The sequence below is a fragment of the Plectropomus leopardus genome, chromosome 13 (genome assembly GCF_026936395.1).
Source record: "Plectropomus leopardus strain MGB_pleo_1.0 chromosome 13, ASM2693639v1, whole genome shotgun sequence".
Taxonomy (NCBI): domain Eukaryota; kingdom Metazoa; phylum Chordata; class Actinopteri; order Perciformes; family Serranidae; genus Plectropomus; species Plectropomus leopardus.
Genome location: NC_142188.1, coordinates 30,382,724 through 30,405,871, shown reverse-complemented (window position 1 = coordinate 30,405,871; position 23,148 = coordinate 30,382,724). Strand labels below are relative to the sequence as shown.

The 23,148-nt window shown below is 40.9% G+C and overlaps 1 protein-coding gene across 2 annotated transcripts in view; it reads right to left on the bottom strand.

The window, feature by feature from the left end:
• Positions 1 to 925: 925 nt before the first annotated feature.
• Positions 926 to 23,148, bottom strand: part of bcl11aa (BCL11 transcription factor A a) — a 65,901-nt gene continuing 43,678 nt past the window's right edge. For both annotated transcript variants that reach the window (XM_042502062.2, XM_042502063.2), the window contains exon 3: positions 926 to 6,808. In XM_042502062.2, coding sequence (XP_042357996.1) covers positions 4,560 to 6,808 — 2,249 coding nt within the window. In that variant the 3' untranslated portion in view covers positions 926 to 4,559. The remainder of the gene's footprint in view (positions 6,809 to 23,148) is intronic.

The window sequence follows — 23,148 nt, the reverse complement described above, 5'->3', positions numbered from 1 at the left end:
AGGCTCTGTGACTACTGAGCAAACACGGGCCATAATGATATTTACTCAAGTACATTCTGTAAGAGAAGGAGCATATACACCTTCACATATACTGTGTGTGTGTGTGTGTGTGTGTGTGTGTGTGTGTGTGTGTGTGACTGAGAGTAAAAGGCACATAGTGAACAGCTGTTATCAGTAACAGATACAGTACTGTACTTTTGAGGAGTGACATGCATACACATATGTGCCCTGAGATAGCGTGCAAACTATGTGAAAATGATGGAAACACAAACACACACACACACACACACACACACACACACACACACACACACACACAAACAGGCATGCAATGAAACCACTGGGCTGTCTTGACTAACAGGTAGGATGACACCGCAGACACACAGGTGTTTTGGAAGTTGCATATACACCTGTTCAGCCCACCCACACCTCCTGGGCAAGACAACGACAGTTCTCTCTCTCTCTCTCTCTCTCTCTCACACACACACACACACACACACACACACACACACAGATAGTCATAAAGTACATATAGTACAAGGCCAAAGGCTAGGGAGAGGTTGGGGGTGGAGTTCATTGAGTTCAAGCAGCAGCGCAAGACACCGAGGACTGATTAGAGAAAGCATGTTAAGAATTCTGCACAGGTCACTACTAACACCTACAATGCACACATACTACACACATACACACACACATATTCTTAGGAGGGTTGAACTATGTTAAGTTTGTTAGTTAAGAGCAGGGGACAATCTGTAATTGCTGACTGGTGAAAACTTAATTTGAAGTGATTTATGAGAAATAAATATTTACAATAGAAACATGTAGTCGATACCAACAGGCTCCAGGAAGGGGGTTGGGGGTGGGTACACACAAACATTCATGCACACATTTTAACTTGACACACACAGTGGAGATAAGCGACAAGTGCCGTTATACTTTCATTTTTTTATTAATTGTTTTTCGATAAAGGGACAAAATGGGTGTGTGAACAGGATTATGCAGACATCTGCCAGAAAACACAGACAGTGGTTTTCCCAATACAACTGAACAGAGACCCCAAAAGTACAACAAAAAATGAAAGAGCTCGGTTTGTCCAATGACCATGGGCCACCATTACAAAAGAAAAAAAAATTATATTATAACCAAAAATAAAAAATAAAATAATAAGAAACCAAAAATAAGGATCCATTCCATGTCTCTGTTTTGAACAGAGCATATAGGTAATAATAAATAGTAACTCCCATAGTAAAAGATAAAGTTCAAGTTCAAGTTACAACAAACAGCTCTCAGAATAGGAATAGAAAAGGCTGATAACAAAATATTCCGCATTGCCATTTACAAAAAAGTCTCAACTCAAGCAGGCTTCTCCACATCCCCCGGGTCATTTTTAAATATGCTTTGCATATGAAAGTATACCCAATCTAAATATAAAGCACCATTTAGTATTTGGCAATGAAAAGAAACTGCAAAACATTTAATTTCTTTTTAAATGTATTTATTTTGACGCTTTTTTTTTCGTAATCCATGTACTGCATATGAAGTTTTTTTTTTCGTTTTTTTTTCCTCTCTTCTAGATGTTGGAATGTAGTCAGGTGGGAGGGGTGAGAGAGACAGAAGCACACAACAGAACAGGCCGACGTCAGCTTGCATTACTGCATACAAGAATGGCAGCAGGGTGGGGAGGGGGAGGGGAAGGAGGTCCGAACCAAAAACCAAAGAAGATATGTACAACCACCTCTGTGGACAGGAAACAGAGCGGCGGCCATCTGATGGCCCGTGACGCCTCCCAATGCCACATACTTTAGCTGCTTTTTTATGGGGTTTTTCTTTTTATTTCTTTAAACATACAAATAATTCGCACTATATTATCCTGCCAAATTAAAAAAATATACCGTGGCAGCTTGGGATTTTTTTTCCACTACCAAAAAAAGGTATGGTAAATACCTTTAGAGAGAACAAGCAACAGTTAAAAATACGAGCCTCAATATAAATACTATAGTGCCTACTCTAAGTGAACATTGAATTCAAATACAATTCTAGAAATACAGAAAAAGTAGACCATAAATGTGTTTAAGCATAGGAATCGACATGAGTGTGCATTTTCCTATATTTTAAGTTCTTTATTATATATTCATATATAATCTTAATCCTTTCCCCAATGCAAATTGTATTTCAACCTGAAGAGCTGTGAAGAGCCAAGGCAAAATAAAATACAAAACCATCACAGATTTTTTTTTTGTTTGTTTTTTTTTCGTCTTTTTCTTTTTATCATGTCATATATACTGTGATCGGAGTCTTGAACACCACCAAGACGCTGAGGAAAAAGAGAAACGACAACAAAACTTAAATACAGTTTCCCCTAAAAGATAGTGAAGTGTTATTTGCAAAAACGTTTATTTTCATATCTATAATTAAAGGAAGATTTATACAAAAACAGATTCTCGCAGTGTGAGCATCAAGATTTGAGTGTCTGTTTTGCCAGCAAGGTCTATAGATTATTCAGGTTTAAGATGAAGACAAAGTTACAATGCAGTTCCTTAAAAAGAGGTTTTGTGGGTCTCTGGCCAATGTGAACTTAGTCCATTCTGTGACAATGTGGGAACACTGGTTACGTATGTAACACTCATCAAACCTTTTAATTTACAGACCTTGCCGACAGGTGAATTTTCAGCCCAGGCAAAGCACTGGGGTTTCTAGGGGTAACAAATTGACAAATGGTCAAAGCTGAAACGGCAAGGGTACAAAGGTCAAGGTTCATGAGGGTGGAGTTGCTGGCAACAGATTATGTGTCTCATCTTTTACTGCTTTTAACAATGGGACCCTCATCATCTGACAGCATTTCAACAGCTTTTTCCCCTTCAGCATAAACTTGTAAACTGGGAAAACTGCAACAGTGCACTTCATGTTCTATAAATGACAATGTAGCTTTTAGACTCAACCCGTGTACCAACATTGCATCAGTGTGGGAAAATGCAAGAGAGATGTCGGTACTTACTCTCAGGCAGAGTGACAAGTGCTATACTAGGAACAGCTTGAATGAAACTCAACAAGGAAAAAAAGCTCTCCTTTTGGGTTGAAAAGCAACAGCAAACAAAGAAATGTGCCCTGCATTAGCCTATGCATACTGATTAAAATTATCGCATTTCACTCTTTTCAAGAGCCCTGGAGTACAGATCATTCTTTTTTGCAAATCTTTCTTTTTTATGCAATTCATAGTTAATGACCCTGTTTTGATACCAGAAATGTAAAGTGAAAGAGATTGCCTCTTATCCCCGTAATATGTACGTAGCTTCCAGTTCTGTGTAGCTTTCTGTCTGTCTAGCTTGTAGTTATTTCAATGCTCTCAAATAAGATTAGCCTCACTTGACGTTCATATATTACTTTATGCATTGTTCCACACACTGACATATCGAAACAGCGTCGTAGGTTTGTGCTAACGCAGACACATGACACTCCTCAGCCATGCGCTGTATCCCTCGAGTTCAAGATTGTACATTACAGATTACCTTTATCTCAAAAGTACCTCCTTACCAGAAACAAAACTACAAATAATTCAGATATACACAATACTGCTTGTACCATGCTTGCCATGAAATCCACACATTAAAGATAGCCTATTGAACATGTAATAGGTAGCTAAATGATGATTAACGAGAACTCTCTGATCGTTCATCATGAGTTGTCACAGTCCATTTGAGCAGTCAGGTGCTTGATGCAAGGACCTTCCCTGGGTGGCTTAAACCTTTTAGCTTTATCTAATGTGACCCCAAACTTATACCAGATAAGATTATGGCCAATGCAGTCTTGAGATATCAAAGGCACTCTTTCTTATTCTACCAAATGATAGTACAAATTGAATTCTTAGCACACCCTTGTCTTTTTAAAAGAAATTTGTAGGCTGTTGTTACTTTCAGTTTAGTCGTTAAGCCAATGCATGCTTTTTTTTTTACACCCTGTGTGAACATGCCGTCTTTTAGAAAGATCAGGATGAGTGCATTTCCAGGGTTGTAAGAAGAGGGTCAAGTCAAAGACTGTTCACTTTCCATGTTACAAAACAAAGCTGTACATGATATGTGTTACAGAATGTATGCAGCATGGATGTATCTTTCTTGTCTTTTCTCTTTTTGAAGAATAAAAAGAAAAAAACAGAACAAGAGAAAAACAGCAACACATTTACTCAACATCTAACCAACCAGGGACAAGTTCTTTTCTTTTTTCTTTTTTTTTTTGATTAGCAAAAACATACTATGCATGCTGACTAATTCTTAAAAATGGAAAAGGAAAACTCAAAAAAGAAAATAGTACACAACATGTAAATTATTGCACAAGAGAAAGGCTCGAAGTTTTGCGTCAATGCAAGAGTATTGCCCCGATACAGATCATGCATTCAATGGGTAATGGAAACGGGGTGTGCTGGTGCAGAGCACATGGTCTTAAGCTTCCACCAGACTGGCGGAAGTGGAGTGTTAGGGTTGGGGCAAATCTACAAGGGGCTGGGAATAAACAGGGGACTAATGGCGGACATAGCTGCGGGGGAAAAGGTCCCATAGTTCGGCCTTCTACTCTGACTTTATTTCGGTACTCAAAGGACGGTCACTGTGCCATTTTTTCATGTGTTTCTCCAAGGTGCTGTAGACACTGAAGGGCATCTGACAAATTTCACACTTGTACACGTCTTTGCCCACCTGACCGTGGGTCTTCATGTGGCGAGTAAGTTTGGAGCTCTGGGCACAAGCATAATTGCACAGCTCACACTTGTATGGTCTCTCCCCTGTGTGGCTGCGCCGGTGCACAGTCAGGTTACTGCAGTTCTTGAACACCTTGCCACAATATTCACAAGTATCACTCCTGCGGCCGTCCTTGGAGTTGGGCCGCCCAGGACCCCCAAGGTGTGGTGTGCTGCCCCCACTGCCTGTACCACTGCGGCCCGACATCCCGCCGTCCAGTTCCCCAGGAGGAGTCGAGAAACGCAGACTACCATTCTCTGAAGAATGCTCGGATGAAGAGGCGAAGGGCGATTGTCTGGAATCCCCAAAGTTCAGAAAAGGGTCCTTGAGTTGTCGGGAGGCGGCATAACCAGCCAGCCACTGGGAGTAGACGTTCTCCGTGTTAGGGATTGTGGGAGTGGGCAGGTCAAATTCCTTTTCCAGCTTGATGCGTTTGGAGAAAGGACTGAGCGGACTTGGGCTTCCCAGAAGCAGTTTTTTAGAGAGGCCTACAGAGGCAGATTCATTAGGGGATGCTCCCCGCCCATTGACTGTCGAGACAGAGCCCTCCTCCCCACGATCTGTCTCCAACACCGAGTCTCCATCACACATCTCGCGATTGTGGTGATGGTCCCGGTTGAGGTGGTGGTGCAGGTGGTTCTCCTGGGCCATGGCATTTCGTTTATGTGCATTGAGGGCTTCGCTGAAGTGATGCATGCTAGCAGCCAGGCCCATTCCCTGCATCACCTCGGGGAGTGAGCGAGGGATAGACCCCTCATCAGCGACTCCTCCCAATCGACTTCCGATACCACCATTGTTTTCATGCTGACGTCCTGCTTCAAGATTCAGCCCAAAGTGATAGCTATTGTTGTTTCTTCTGGCTGCCCTCTCTCCATTCTGCTCTTCTTCCTCCTCTCCTTCCTCTTCCTCTTCCTCCTCATCTTCTTCCTCCTCCTCTTCCTCTTCTTCTTCCTCCTCTTCCTCCTCCTCCTCCTCCCCATTCTCACGCAGCATGCGGTTATTTTCACTTTTAAGCTTGGCCACCACTGACTTGAGGGCATTGCTTGCACTGCCAAGGTGCTCGCTGGTGCCAGGCTCCGGAGAGGATGCTGTTGAGAGACCATCTTCTGACTTGCCCGTGTTTGGCGAGGACGATTTGTGCATGTGTGTCTTCATGTGGCGTTTCAGTTTGCTAGCCTGTGTACAAGCATGATCACACAGGTGACATTTGTACGGCTTCTCTCCTGTGTGACTGCGCCTGTGCACTATTAGATTACTCTGAAACTTGAAGGCCTTGCCGCAGAATTCACAACACTTTGATTTCAAGGGGGTCGTGGAGGAAGGAGTTGCCCCTGCTGAGGGGAGAGGGGTAGTAGGAGTGGTCTGAGAACCCACAGGTGACTGCATGGAGCCTGGAAGAGGGGGTGGGGTGGCAAGATATGGAGGTTTGCTGCCCCCTGCACCTCCTCCGCTTCCACTTCCACCTCCTGTCTGGAATGGCTGGAGCAAGCGCTGCATGGGGCTGGGCCGGCTGGGGGATAGCGGGGGAGTGGACCCTGAGGTGTTGCCTGCCAGCTCCCTTAGCCGCCGCGAGAAGTCCATTGTCGGAGGCGGGTCCAGGGGCAGAGGGGGATTGAGGCGCAGCACCCTGTCAAAGGCACTCGGGTGGTGGGCTGCCAGCGCCAGCTCCTCTGGGCTCAGGTGTTGGGGGTCCAGGTGGTTCCTTGGAGGGGGGCTGAAGAGGGGTGGCGTGGGAGGGAAACGCTGATGATGGCCCCCACCAGCAGCGCCAACGGCACCGACTCCACCCCCAACTCCGACGCTGTCCCTTCCACCTGAGCCCGAGCCAGGAATGCGGAGAAGGTTGAAGGGGCTGGCATCAGGAGGCAGATGGAGGCCGTGAAGAGGAGGCTGAGAAGGGCAATCTGCGCCCCCACCCAAGGAGGATGGCCCACCCATGCGTGGGGTGAGAGGGCTGCCGTGTTCACTTTCCAGATAGATACGGAAGCCGTGGGTGTTCTGGGCATGCTGTAGCAGGAACCAGGCGCTGCCGTATGACTGCTTACATGTAGTGCAGGTGTAGGTGGTCGGCTCCTCTTTACCTGTTGTGACAGAGAAGAAAGAATTGGGTAAGAGGGAATTCAAAATCAATTAAACATCTTTAACATGAGGCATTACTGTATGAACAAGTCAATTTCGAAATCTGTTCAGCTGTAATACATTGCATATTTCAGTTTTAGTTTTTTACATGCTGCAGCGCTGTTAATTTTGGAGTTCACACAGCTGTAAATAAAAAAAATCCATGAAGGACAACTCTTTTCAAGTTGGCTGATCCAATTTTTTTATTTGAACCTTAGGCCTAACTGTTACAGCTTTTAAAGTGGTCGGTACATCGTGTTGAGGGCTTTGCAAATACAACAGTAGCTGTTATTGAGGTCATGCCCCACATGAGTAGCATGTGAGAAGTTTGTGTGTGTGTGTGTGTGTGTGTGTGTGTGTGCGCATTTGTTCTTCTCACAGACTGCTCTGGGACATAATTTCTCCCTTTAGACTGACTGTGAGTCCTCCATTGTCAGCAGGAGAACAAAGAAACAGGGCTATCCCGGCGGACTACCACTTCCCACTGATCTACCAAAACAGAGGCCCGCTGACAAACACACACTCACATGCAGGAGAGGCAACAGAATCCTTTAGCCCTTTAAATTACCGCTTCCACAGTTCTGCAGCAACAGCATAAAAGCCTAAAAATATGCTTAAAATACCCTGAAAAATATATTTTTTTCTACAGTAATATAGCTGAGAAAAGGTTGGTGATTTATTATTTTACGGTATAACCCAATCAGTAACTCTGAAATCATTTCTTTTTTTGCACAAAAGAATAAAAATCATTTGTATGCACATTTATTCATGCAAACTTTATTCTAGTCGTATTCTTTTGCAGTGTTCATACTCCTACCAACGTAGATCACTCCACAAAAGCACATACACACACTCCCCATTCACACAGACAGAACAGGGCACACCATCCACCCGAGGAAAGTAAAACAGTAGGAGTGTAAAAACATTTTGGCTCCGACCAGAGAGGAAAAATAACCCCCTCAGAGCTTCTCTCCTCACTCAAGCATGCTGAGTCATTTTGAGACGGTGACGAGAGGAACATTTAAAACAATAATTGCCTTTGAATGGCCTCGGCGATGATGACCTGTGGTGGGACCCGCAGTGCATGTGTAATCTCATTAGGGGGACCAAACGGACGGCCATCAGCTCGTTTACAAGATTAGATGACAGACAAACCCCCGTCGCTTGCCATGCGGAGCATTTTGCTATTAAGCACAGTGCAATGTGGGTGTACTTGACAAAGTGAACAAGCAGAGATACACATCCATACATGAGGACACAAATGGATACAAAAACAATTATAGAGAAACATACTTGAAAATAATAAGGTTAGACATTTTTGTCACATTTTGGGTTTCGTCATTAACAATAAAAATGAAATGAGGTTGAAATTTAAGACTTTACAGCATGCTTGTTACATATTTAGGCAAAAAGCTGCAGAAAGGATTGAAACAAGAGCTGAGAAAAAGCAAAAACAAAGCCAATAACCCTAACTCTAATCTTAATCCATTTAAGACTACCAAAAATGTTTCCCCAAACTATCAAACTATATCAAGTTTGTTGAAAAAAATCTAAATATTTAAAATCCTTCATGCCACATTTCAAATTCTGATTAAAGCTGATATTTTCCCTCACAGGTGTGGGTAGAAATACAATCATTGATGGGATAACAACCCCCACAATTATATCAACATCCAGCAGTGTCAAAAGTTGCAGCAATATTATTCCAAAATCAGAATAAATAAACAGGTGTCATTCCAGGGGTCGTGATATTGATGCTAATTATCTGAGATGATTTTTTTGGGAGGGTAAAAAGCTATTTCGCCGCAATGCGTTATAAACAATAACTTACAAAACATCCCATTAATATGTAAACAGGTAAGGTGGGTTGTAAAAAAATAAATAAATAAATAAATAAATAAATAGCATGAATCGCTTGCTAATTACTGGCAGAATGAATACGACAAATTAGCAGTGATACTAAAAGGATGTCATGGTTTACATGGAGGCTTTTATACATCTGCACACTGCAATTTACCTCTAATAGCCAGAAAGAGAGAGTCAAAGAGGTTGTGGTAAAAAAAAAAACAAAAAACAATGATTTAACACATCTGCAAAGGAAGCATTTGTGTATGTGCTTTTGAGAGTGCGTGTATTTAAAATAAAAATGTCTGCCATACTATAGGACTGTATAAAGTACATAAACACTTTTACATATGTACTTTTACAACTCATTTAAATTGACAAATATGTGATTTTACCGCCAAAGATTTTATTGATGTGTCTTTACTTCAACTACATAAATGTATGGAGACAGAGGTCCTGTCCAGCTATGCATTTCACTATGTGGAAGATTCTTCAAATCTTCATTTTCTACTCCTTTTTTCTGACCATCTCTTTCGTCTCACTCTCAGCACATGCACACGCGCGCACACACACACACACACACACACACACACACACTCATCCCACATGACCAACGGTTTGGAAAGGAAGCTAAATTATGGATCATTAAAATCGGCACAAATTACCACTAATTGTGGCCACCTGCATCGGATCTAACCTGTGCATATCATTTGCATTATCAGGACCAGGGAGGCTTCATTTATTTATTCATATTTTTTCCCCCCTTTTTAAACCACTTTAATCCCAGACACTGATAATATTGGCAATAAAACTGCACTTTTTCCAATTCAGTTGAATCATTAGATGGGTTATCCTTTCTGCACATATTACATTTCATATGGGAATATGTAATATAATATAATATCATTTATCCAGCATGGGGGCGGCCTTTTCCTTTATTGACCTGATATGTGGTGTGGATCTGCTTTTTTTTTTTTTTGCTTTAAATGAAGCAGTCACATTTCTGGGAGAAAAAAAAAATTCTCCATCCATATCTGCAGTCTTGTAAATATACATATATTTGGATGAATTCTGCTTCCTCAAACAGCAACTTCCAAGCTACAGTACAGCAGGAACGTGACATGGGTATGTAACTACAACACAATGAAACAAAGCACTTAGAAATAGTACTAAATATGAAAATGTGTTAGATAAAAGATTTTGCAAATAAAGATAATACACAGGGCCGCAGCACACTGAAGAATAATAAGAATACTTTATCCGAATTGTGCTGGCATGGCTGTGTGATTAAATGGTATGCTGATGCACTTGCATTGTCAAATATTACCAATAACTTTTCATGTTTCTTAAGTATGGATATCAGACCTTGTCCAGTAACTTTTATACCAGGTATGAAAATGGTTAACAAAAATGATACATAGTTAGTATGATAGTACTGGTCTTCCTATTAGTTAAGCAAATAATTTTTAATGTATTGGAAACAATGTAAATCAAACTGTTTCTGCATGGAGAGCTGGTGTGAGGATTTTATGGACTTGCTATCAATGGAACAGGCTCCTCTAACCCTCTGAGAAGGGGATGGACATGATGAACTTGATGGACCCTTGAACTTTGTTAAATCAGGTCTCGAGGAAGCTTCAACAGGGTCTGTATTATTGAATTGTAATTTTTATATTCATTTTTTGCATTAAACACCATTTATTAAAAAAGTATGCTCTTGTATGTAATTACACAGTTTTATTGAGGAAATTGTCATTGTTGTACTCTAGTTAAAGGGGCTTTCTAAAGTGATGCAGTACATCATATAAGTGCCTATTCACAGTCAAAATTACAGTCACTCTAGATTCACAATATAACTGTAAAAAGGGGAAGGTATCACAGCCACCCTGAAAGCCTTCTCTCAGTCGGCAAATAGTTAATTATTGTATTATTATATACACAAAGGATCAACTCTATGGCTTAACTGGTCACATCTGGAATGATTCAAATGACAGGAGGTAATAATAAGTGGAGGTCATATGCTCAGTGTCTGCATATACAAATGAAAGAACAGTTTGTCTCCAAATGTGTGATTGTGCTGACTCTGCAGCCAAAAAAACCTCTCTTGAAATCAAGTCCTATAAATGTGAAAGTGACTCAGTTATTAATGCATGTGTGACAATGGACGTATTGAAAGCCTGCCGATTGATGCTGCGTATGCACAGGGCCAAGATTTTTTTTGTTTCATCCCCAATTCAACTACAACAGCTTCACCCCAGAGAATACTATCAGTTGACAAAAACAAGGCTTGTTTTGCATCGTTAGAGGCTGACAGCACAATTATAACTAAGAAAAAAAGAAGGGCCATATTTTCAGACAAAGATGTGGGCAAAATATTGAGGAAAAACAAGTGCAAGGCACAATAGTGTAACTCTCGAGCTAATACGCTCCTTTTTGACTCGTAGCTCAGACTTGTCTGCACACTGATTGAAACTGTAAGGTTAATGGATTTTAGAGTAGGCGACCGCTCCACTCTGTCTCTCTGTAATATACTCCCATCAGCCACTTCATTAGGCAAACTCTCCACCACTGGGAGGTAGAAAAATGAAGTGAGAAAGCGGAATGGAGAACGGTAGATGAAGATAGATAGAGTCAGAGAAAGGGGGAAGAGAGAGATGAGATAGGAGAAGTAATCCCTCTGGTTTAAGTTTAGATAGAGGTGACAAATACCTGCCGCAAACTTTCGGAGTTTGGATACAGCAGGAATGTTAAGAGGGGGAACTGAGGAAGAGAAGAGGAAGGAGGGAGGATGGGGGTAAATAATAGCATCCGCTTCTTTACCTGGGGTAAATGTCAGAGCCATACAGACACTAGTGAGACTCTGGAGAACACACACACGCACAGTTCCAGAAATGTCCTACCACTCAATACCAGCCATGCTACAGTGACAAGCACAGGCATTAAGCCCTATTAAGCCAAGGGCATTGCCTGGACACTTATGTGGAGCGAGATGGGAGAGGGAGGCAGCAAGGCAGTGCAGGCTCATGTTTCACGACACCTTTCTGTGTGTGTGTGTGTGTGTGCGTGTGTGTGTGTGTGTGTGTGTGTGTGTGTGTGTGTGTGAGGGGGACAGGGAGAGAGTGCATGTGTGTGTGTGTGCAGCAACTTCCCCTGGCTCTCTCCATCCCTCTCAGAAGGGAAGTGTAGTGCTCTGATCCAATGGCCGTCAATGGAGCTGAAATACAGCCAGTGCAAAGCGACAAGACACACTGTATCGGGCGTTTGTTGAGGCCAAAATGCTCCGGAAGCATCAAGCACACTTTTAAATGCATCAAATTGTATCAATAGCCATACCGCCACCTTAGAATTATGAGGTTATGGAGACAAAGAGACCTCTGCAGATTACTCAGCTCCTGGTTAAAATCTTCATAATGATGAACACTGAAGAGATTCAAACTGGGAGAAGTTTCAGCTGGTTGATACTAAATCCCCCTAAATCTTACACACTTACTTTAACCAAAAACTTTAATCATTTTACAGCATATATGATTTTTGCTTTATTGAACAGTTTTCCCTTCTACATATTCTTGACTTTATCATTTCAAATGTCTCCTGTGTTCTAATGCTTGTCACGGTAATAAGTGTTATTCTCTACAAACAGCAACTACAGTACAAGAGAAGTTGCTCAATTTATGATGCTCACAATAGCACAACTAGGTAAAATGGTACACTGCAAAAGGTACTTTTTTTAAAAAAAGATCCTCTCTTCTTCACATAATCTAAAAAGGTTCTTATATGGTGGAAGCAGAGTGAGGTACTTGAGGCAAATTGTTTTCTGTTGTGAGCACACATGACTATACAGGGTCCAAATGTCTGCACCACATAAATTTCGTCAAAGTGCTCACATCCATGAACATACGAACATACATCTGCCCATACTCTAGAAAAGCAAAATTTGATCGATATTTTGGGCCTGTTGTGGTTTTACCGAACACTTAGGAGTGCACATTTAGGAAAGCAGCACATAAGGCCAGCCACACATTTACATGAAATAAATTCTCTTTAATGAAGCCACCTCGTAACGTCAGCCTGCATAATGGTCTGTTCTTCAGCCAGTCATTCTGTCCTGTAAATTAGCTGGATTGCCACCATTGCATCCTTCTCCGGCCAGCTGGGAAACAAAAAATGAATGCCAGGGCTTGGCTACCAGCTCGGACAGACCTACCACTATCTTATTGGCCTTATACGATTTTATCCACTACTATAGTCTCAATTTGTTCTCATTTTATTGGCCATTCCTTGTGTTAATTTCTCTCTATCACTTCCTTCCTTCTATCCTCCTCTCTCTGTCTTCCTGTCTTCCATCTCTTACTTTCTTTGTGCTATGTAGGACCATCTCCGTTACAGTCCTCCCTCCCCATCTTCTCCATCCTCTCCCCCTCTCTTTCCACCCTTCGGTGCCTCTCCGATGGTGTCCTTGGCTGGGTCCACCTCTAGGTGAGATGATAGTAATTGAGGTAATGGAACATCCCTGAAACAGGATTATGTACGCATACAGGGAGTGAGGGACAATGTCCCTTAATACAATTTGGGATTTCTGTCTGAGCCTCAGGCTTTCAGGATCTGCTGCTTGTATTTACATCTGGGCACCCCGCTTTATCTTAAAGGGATACCTGGACTTTTCACTTGAATTTTAGTCTTTTATTAAAGTGCACATGCGTAATAATAATTGAATGCATTTGATTAGGAATAACAGAATCTTTCTGGTGCACATTTTATGACAAAAAAAGAAGAATTTTTGACATTTTTACATTTAAAGTAGTCAGTAGAAAGTACAAATGCAATGCCTTCATTCCTAACACATGCAGCCAAAAACCCATGACATTTCTTTCCAATTGTTGTAATGCTTCTTAAAAATATGACAATTTAACAAAAATTGGACTAAAAATAAGTAATATTGACTTCATTTCATAGCATATTTGAGACAGCAGAACCAGACCTAGAAAATTCAGTGCCCCATGCCCCCTAAGAATATGTATATTTCATATTTATTGTCTTTATAAAAAAAAAAAGGAGCAAATGAGAAATCAAAACAAATGCAAAAAAGTTTTTACGCAGATTTGAAATTTAATTAATTAAATAATTTTATTTAATTCTTTTTTTCTTAGTTTTAATACTATGCCCATGATGGCTTATGCATCCTGGATTTTATTTTCCTTTTTATTTAATTTATTAATTTGTGGATTTTTTTATTTCTCGTTTTCTTTTTTATTTTGTTGAAATTTAATTTAATTTTTTTTATTTTATTTTATTTTATTTGCAAGGCAGCCACCGTTGCCTATAGAAAAATCCAGCAGTGTGAGTTAGCAGTGTTAATTTCACTGCAGATTACTAGATAGTTGTAAATGCAATGTTTTTTTCTTTACACTCCTATCCCAAAACAGCATAAAATACAACCTAAACGGTTGTAGTATTCCTTAAAATATGGCAAATTATCAGGAGTTAACAGAATGTGATACAGGTGATAATCAAATGATCGCACTTGACAATAATTATGAAATGGGTGGAAAAAAATGGGTGAAATAATATACATATAGTCAATGAGTGATAATGACTTCTGTTCATGTCTGTTTCACTCTCACCCTTCCTCTCCCTCTTTCATATCCATATTTATATTCAGTGGCAAATGTAAGAGCTCAGTGATCAACACTCAGATAGCCTTCTCATATGTCATGACTCCCATAACACATTTGCACTGTAACTGATACACTGCCCTACTTAAATAAAATAACTCTTTCATGAGTCCGGGAGCCAACCATACCAGTGACAACGATTTACAAATGCTGTCTGCAGGACATGGACATTATCGACTCCATTGTCATAACCCAGCCTCCCAGCCTCCCTCCCTCCCTCCGTGCTCCCTCCATCATCACCCACTAAAGTGCAACAGTTGTGGCTTTCTGCTTCAATCCCAACAGTCAGTTATACTGCCCAAAAGCACTTTGCCATAACATTGCTGTCATGTGAAAATCATGTTGCCCTAATTATGGCTCTTTTCATGTTTTAATTTCAGAACTGCATGTTCTTGTCGAAGCTGAGGGAATTCAATGACCCTTGGGCATATATATGAAACCATTTCAAAACCCTGTTGGTTAAACTCAAAAACGCATGGTGGTCAAGTTCAAAAAACAGCGCTGTTATGACATCCAGGACAAGAATAGGAACATTGTTGCTTGCTTGACTTGCATCCTATTAAATTGTCACAAAATTCCTGTAATTGCTATTTTGGCATCTTAAACTGTCATACCAATGTACTGGGCTAAATTCCACCACAACTTCCAGTGCAGTCCAGAGAGAAGGGATCTGTACTCGTCTCCTCTACCCCAATTATTTTTCCCGCTATGCTCAAGCTTTCCTGCTAACTGGACAGCCAGCAATTGGAATGCAAACAGTGGCAGCTGGTGTCCTGTCCGCTCACTGAAGGGAGCGATGCAGGCGTATAACAACATGACTGCAATTGCTCAAAAAGGCGGTGCTCTGCTTGGAAAGAATCAGCCTCTATTACTGGCAACGAGTTGCCGGCGAGATCAAAGCAACTTCCTCAAACCATGCTGGTACAAGAAAAGTATGACAATCCAGATGCAAAGAATGGTTGTGTAATCATAGAAGGGGGTGGCCGAACCAATGAAACTACTTTACAATATATGAATAAGAGATCAGTATTCCTTGTCCTGCAGTCGTTCGGCATTCTGAACTGTATGTAGACCTTTCCTCAAGACGGAAAGACTTCTTTGAACAATGAATGTGATTCATTTCTGCATCCCGATAAAAGTTTGGTGATGTAGGTTTCTGCTGGCCAGAGAGGCCTTAGACCTTTTACAACATTCTTGGTGATTTAAATAGAGCAGCCAAGTTGGCAGTAGAAAATGTTGGTTTTGTACATTTCTGCAAACCACAAATATGATACATTTGTACTGCTCATATATATATCAAATCAATGTTTAAATTGGCATATGAGATGGCTTTGTCATCTAGAGGTAGATAGGATGGGGAATGGCAAGACGCCTGCCAACCTGCAGACCACTGCTCGAACACACAATAAAACTGGTTGTGATTCAAGGAGTCATTGCTTGGTTTCCAGTGACTTTTTAAGTACCAAATGTGAGGGTTGTGTTGTAACTCATCACGGGGTTTCTAGCAACTTTTTAGGCACGACAGGCGGTCGTTTTTGTAGAGACATTTCTGCTTTTGCTGTCAGGATTGTGTCCCTGAAAAGCAGGTAATTAAAGCCAAAACGTGATCTTTTCCTCACCAGAACCAAGCTGTTTTTGTGCCTAAGGCTATATAGATGACAATGGCCCTACTGAAAACAGAAAAGTCTTTCCTTTGTGTTAAAAAAAGAAAATTGCGCTCATATGATAACATTGTGAGAATGATTATCGTGTACACAGATCTGAAAAAACAACCGAAAACACTGTAGTATGCTTGCTAGGCCAGTAGTTGGCAGTGTAACTTTGTAATGACACACCATAGAAGAACATCATGCACGTACACAAAGTGCGGCAGTGATGTCATCGTTCTCACAGGATCCGAGCATTGCAAGTTTACACAATGACAGAGGCCCCCAAAATGTTGTTCTTGTGTAAACAAAAGGCCGAAATTGCAACAAAAGTTTAACCTTTCATGCCAAAACCATTACAACGCAAAAGTTCCCTAAGCCGAACCACGTTTTTAAAAAGGTTTTAACGTATCAATGTACAAACGTAACATATCCATGGTTTGCAGAAACATACAATGCCAGCAGTTTTTCTGGTGACTGGGTTCTACTAGAGGCAGAAATCCAACAAGCATGCCTCTTTTACACAGTGGCCTGGTGGTGTGACAGGATTAAACTTCTCTTTCAAACTCTCATTCTTTACACAACGATTTCCAACACTTTCCCTGTGTAAAACCCAGAACAACACCAAGAATGCTTTCAAGGAGAGACTGTCCAAAAGTGTGCACCAGTATTGTACAATTCAAGACAACAAAGACACTCAAAAACAGAGTTCTTGGAGAGAGATCAGGAAGGCAATGTGATGAAGCAAGGCTGTGAGAGCAAGATTTTCAATCCGCCTTTCAGCATAGCCATTCAGAACAGGTAAAATCATTCCTTTAAACATTATCAGACAACACTTCATACAGTGGACCCCTCTGTCACACAATGGGCAATAAGAGGTTTTTATGTTATATATACTATCATAGCAATCAGAGGGTTACTGTATTCACCTAGAAAGAATCACTGATAAGGTTTATGTGCACTGGTAACCTCACTGGAAGTTTTGTTTTGATCAAATTTAAGATATGATATTTGCATGAAACATTTCCCTGTTTGCATGAATAAATGATGTGATTATTTGCCTCTGTCAAGCATTTGTTTCCACTCTTCAACATCTGAGCAACTCTTTGCCACTGTTTCCTGCATGCTCATATCCTGGTTATGATCTGGTTTTTAGAATATCCTGTTTCACTGACTCCATTTACCTCTCTAGCTTCACCTCATCACTCATTGTGATGAAAGATGAGAGTTAATTTTTCATCTGAAATGCCAGTGTAAGTTTCCACTTTTACTTTTGAAACATCATGCTTAATTATCATCAACGGCTGCTTTGCAACTTTAATCAAAGCCAGTCCTGTGCAAATATGTTAAATGAGGTGTATCTGTAAGGGTATTCCAGTAGTTGGGTTGATCAAAAACCGGATAAGAGCTTATCAAAGTTTCTGCACCAAACAAATGTCATGTAATGCAGAGCAGGTGGATACAAACGCAGGAGAGTGCAGATAACTCAAACAGATCAGAACAAAGAAACAGATCCAACAAAGACTGAATTGAAAACCAGGACTTAAATCCAAACTAGACTGATGAGAGGATGAGGTTCAGGTGGAGAAAAAGGGCGAAGAAGCTCAGGTGAGGGGAATAAGGTGATCATGGAGAAGACCAGGCAGGGAGCTGATTGGCTGGGAGAAACTAAGGTGCAAGAAGGACTCATGACGCTGATGTAAGACAAGTGTGACAGAAAGCAGGAGTGAACAGACAAAGGCGGGAAGAACTACGGACACAGGGAAACACAAGGGAGAGTGTAGGACTATTGAGGGACAGGTGAAACTAATCACAGCGAGGCAGAGAACAACAAAGGTGGCAAAACAAACAAAGACAGGAAGTAAAAGCAGACATGACACATGGAGTGAATTTACAAAATAAAACATGAAACAGATAAGACATAAATGAATATATGAAACAAGAAAAAAAAACTGAAAACCTAGGATATGGTCAACCTGTTCTCATTCCAAACTCCTTAAATAACGCTTTGTCAATGCTTTTGGTGTAAGAGTGTAACACCAAAAGGCGACTTTTGCATCAGCTGGACAGCATTAGGTGAGTATGTGGCCAGCCAGAACCGGTCGCTATGTCATTTTACGCCATCAGACAGCTGAACAGCACCCACCAAATCTGCTCAATAAAAACATGCATGGGTGTCATGTGCGTATGAAACATGTCAGGATGGCATCATGTTGAAATGCTGCCAGTGACAAGTAATGTAAGGCGTGCAAGGACGCATATAGGGAGGGCGAGAGGGGAGGTGGATTGGTCAAACAAACCTGGACTATGATGCAGGAGTCCGGTGTTTGCTTTCCATATGAATGTGATGTTTTTTTCTACACCTACCTATGTGCCTTCTCTACCATCTCTGGTAGCATGTGCATTTGTTGACGACTAAGCATTGGTTGCCATGTCCTGTTGTTGCCTAAACATAACCACATGAATCCCACCATGTGCACTTGTTAACCTCACGGTAGCGGCCTCCCGTACCATCAATAACTGACCCAGAAGGACACATCAAGGGTAATATTTACACCACTGCAAAGCTGCAATAAAATGACACATAAGGAGAATATAACAAAATAAAACAGAAAACATGACGCAACAACTATATACCGAAATGTAAGTTAAAGCCAGATAGTTTTCAACCAAAGGTCTCTATCAAAATCCTAAGGGCCTGCGTAGCAGGAATGTAACAAGAAAAGCTTAATTAAATTAGCATGCATGTAAATATACTGATTTGAAACTGTAAGGCCCTCTTGTATCTGAAAATGTCTTCACATGCTTTATACAAGAACTGGAGTGGAGTTTTTTTGTGTTAATAAAGTTCAGCAAAGTAAAGGCAGAAATTATGGATACCTGAAAACACCTATTCGTCTTTGCAAGAAAGCTTTTTCCACTTTAAAGTCGGCTGATTCGTAGATATTGACTTCCAAGGTAAAAAGTCAAAAAACTGTCACTTGTAAACACTCATATTAGTTGAACTTAAAATAGCTCTCGTCTTTTGCAAAAAAAAGAAGCCTCCAGGCCTGACAATAATGATCTGGTATTTTTTTATTTTTTTTTTTTATGGAAGAAAAACTATGAACGCATTTGAATTACCAAAAACAACAATGGATTATTGAGCCAGTCTGATTACATGCTGTGTGTGCATGGATGTGCGCGACGATGTGTGTATCTGTGTGGTCCTGCTGAACAGCCACTCTGGGCTGATGAGCAAAAATATCAATACCGTCTGTCCCTGTGTGTGTGTGTGTGTGTGTGTGTGTGTGTGTGTGTGTGTGTGTGTCGGGGGATATATCAATACCTTCTGTCTCTGTGTTTGGAACCCCTGCTGGGCTACAGACTGTGCTATCTGCAACTCTCTCACAAGTAATCTACTTGTGAGTGTGTGTGTGTGCGTCCATCCAACCACCCATTATAGCTCCCATGTGACAAAGTTTCCTTTTCCTCCTCTTTGTCACACACACACACATAGACGCACAGTCCCTCACACACACACACACACACACACACACACACACACACACACACAGTAATGTATCTCGTAAAGTCTGTTCTAATGACACAGCCAGGGCCCTTAAACTGTGTTTATAAATGTAATTAAATGGACCAGCCTTTGTAGAAGCATCCAAGCGCACTGTTGCAATGATCCGGTGTGTGTGTATGTGTGTGTGAGCGCGTGTGTGTGTCCATTTGGAAGACCGGTGCTCGTGATGGCGGGGACAGCCTCCACTTAACCCTAAACCACCATGGTGAAATTACAGAGCATCCAAATTACAACACTTATGCGAGCAGAGAGAGAGACAGACAGAGAGAGAGAGAGAATGGGGTTTGAAAGAGGAAACTTGGTCATGACACACACTTACACACACACACAATACTGACTGACTCAGCTTGTGGACTTGAAACCCAGAATCCATACAGTTTCTTTTCACTCCTAATCTGTTGCAGATTGGTGACCCTAGATCAGATTGTATGTGGTCCCTTCAGATTGGTTTTGACATTGCTGTCATGCAGCCATTTGATTGATAACATCTTTTATCAAACTGACAGTTTACAAACTAGATAACAAGCTGTATCATTTGCTTTAAATGCATTAAAAATTGTTCAGGTCTTCCCCTTGATAAAAGGTTTATTTTTGGAACAAAAAAATCCTGAAGAATTTCCTGAAGATAAAGTTAAGTGCGTGCTGGTAAGCATATGTGCTGGAGATAACTTTGTCAAAGCAGCGTTCAGACAGACATTGGCAACGCATGACAAAAATGTTACCCCCTCGTTCATTTCAATCAAGTCAATGTGTTGGCGCCACAGGGCTCTGGCAGAAAAAAAACATAGCGTCTTCTGGCAAAGATTTTGTCTATTATATAATATTCAGAACGTGTACACAACAGGGGCAAAATGTTATTATTGGAAGCATTCTGATTTCCATTTGTAGGTACGTTTGTAGTCCAAGTAGTCTTGACCTATCACGTTTGAGTGGGCCTCAGTTGTATAAAGGTAAACAGTCCATAAGAATAGTAAAAGGAACGCATTGGCCTATATTAATTTTGGAACTCTTCAGTTATCATATGACAGTTTTGCTTTTTAATAGTTTTTGCATTCATATGCAGATTTCTGTTTACACATTCTGGCTACACCAGAACCCCCATAATATTAAAGGCACAAGTGTGCAAAAAACAACTTAAAAATCATACCCTCAAGTTGAACTGAGAGTGCCAAATCATCACTATCATCGGTCAAATCAGTAGCTTTTAGTATTATTGCTCTCCACAGTGGTGACTGAAAATATCAAGGTTAGATTGACTGTGATTGACAGTATTTTACACCCTGCTTAAAGGAATGAAAGAAATGATGCAATAGAAACTAGCATGGTGCAATAACCTTGTTTCAACAATGATTTGATCACTGTGAGTCAGAGCATGGAATAAAAAAGAAAAGAAAAAAACTCCACAGTTGATTGGATTTGAAAGTCCACTCTTGACCTGAAAACAGTAATTCAGCACTGAAAAACCAAGGTCCATTTACTGGTCATACAGCAAAATTGAGCGCTTGAAAGCAACAGAAAAACTAGTAAGTTGACCTTGAGTTAAGACATTTATTAAACCAAAATATAACACAAATAGTAATTTCACATGAATGTCATGGGTATGATACCATGTGTTATATAACAACAATAATGATTTCAAAGCAAAATCAGTCCAAAGTGTGAGTTACCAAAGTTGACAAATGTAAGAAAGGTAATTTTATTTATTCTATTTTTTTATCTAAGTATATGTGTGCTTTATTTTTCCTGGAACCACACACACACACACACACACACACACACAAACACTTGTGTCTCAAATCCCTGATGAAACAAGAGTGCACGCTGAGAGGAAGCAGATTTTCTTTAGTGCCACAAGCAAGAGGTTGGTGGTCACTAAAGACATACACAATCTCAAACACACACACACATACACACACACACACACACACACACACACACACACACACACACGCACACATTTATACACAAAGCCAGTCTGGTATTGAGTGATCTGCAGGGACCTGCAACAGCTGCCAAGCAGGACAATTCAGTCATCAGTGTGTGCGTGAGTGTGCAAGTGTGTGTGTGTGCGAGTCTTGCAGTGACCACAGTGGGAGATCACTCTGAGCCGAGCAAACACCTCAGCTGGCCGGAGGCCCACACACACACACACGGACACACACACACACACACACACACACACACACAGCTCTTTGCTTCCTCTCTTCATCTAATCCCTCCTCCACCCAGTTGGTTTCATCCTTCCATCTGTCCATCAACATTGCATACAGGTGGCTGTACTCTCCCTCCGTCTCCTTTTTCTATCGCTCAATCCTTCTTTTTTATTTTCCACATTCCATCTTTCCCTCTGTCTTCATCTCTTTCACTGCCTCTTTTCTTCCCAATGACTCCACATTGAAGCAGAAAGGAGAGGGGAAGGTGAGGGGGGGGCGAAGAAGGGGGGGGTAAGGAAAGAAGAAGAGCGTGATGAGAGAAGATGAATCACTAAAACACAAACAGCCAAACACATCTTTACCGCCCACACACACACACATTTACGGCAACATGTGGACAAGCTGCGACTCGACTGGAGAAGCCACGCCGCTGCCAAAAACCCTTTGCCTATTCTTTCACTCCCTCCCACTTTGCCTCCTTGTCTTCCTCTCCGTCCATCCCTCCCCTCTCTTAATCCCTCCATCTTCCCCTCCCAGGTGGGAAGCACTCAGCGCCGTCTCTTTAATTGTATTCATCCGACAAGGCCAATCGATAGAGGACATATTTAATACAAATTTATGACTATTAGCCATCAGCGATAAAAAGCCTTTTTTTTCCTAGATAGCTCTTGCTTGTGGTGAAAGAGAGAAAGAGAGGAGGAGGAGGAGTAGGAGGAGGAGGAGGAGGACGAAGAAGGAGAGGAAATACAAGCCATCCTGCTTTTAACACAAACAGCCTCCCACAGTCTCACTGTCCGACCTTGGAGAGATACAGTTTAAGCTGCAAGAAAAACACGAGAATTTGAGATTTTTTTTTTTTTCAGACAAGGCTTCAACTTCAAGAGGGTCTCGGGTGTATTTGGGAGGTTTTTCAGGCATTTGATTTTAGTGCACAGTTCACAAGAGGATTTCAGGACGGACTCCAGCACAGCGGCACTTTTTGGCAGGGATGATAAATTATTATATAGGCTGGTTATTTTCGTGTTTGAGAGAAAAAGTGCTTCTCGGCTGGTGAAAATGATGTAAGATAGCAACATATTACAGAACAATTCATATAATTAGGTTTGATTGATATGCACTTTAACCCTTTGAAACTGGATTTCTCTTTAAAAAAATGTCAAGAAGGCAATGAGTGACTTGAAAAGTACAAGAAAATTATCTAAAATCATTTAAATAATCTAAAATAATTTCTTAAATAATAATAATAATAATAATAATAATAATAATAATAATAATAATAATAATAATAATAATGGACAAATAAAACAAGGCAAGGACCCAAAAATGGCAAGAAATTTGTTTAAAGTACATAAAAAATTAGCTGACAATTTGTTGAAAAACAAAACAACAAGAAAGGACATGGAAAAGCGCTTCTAT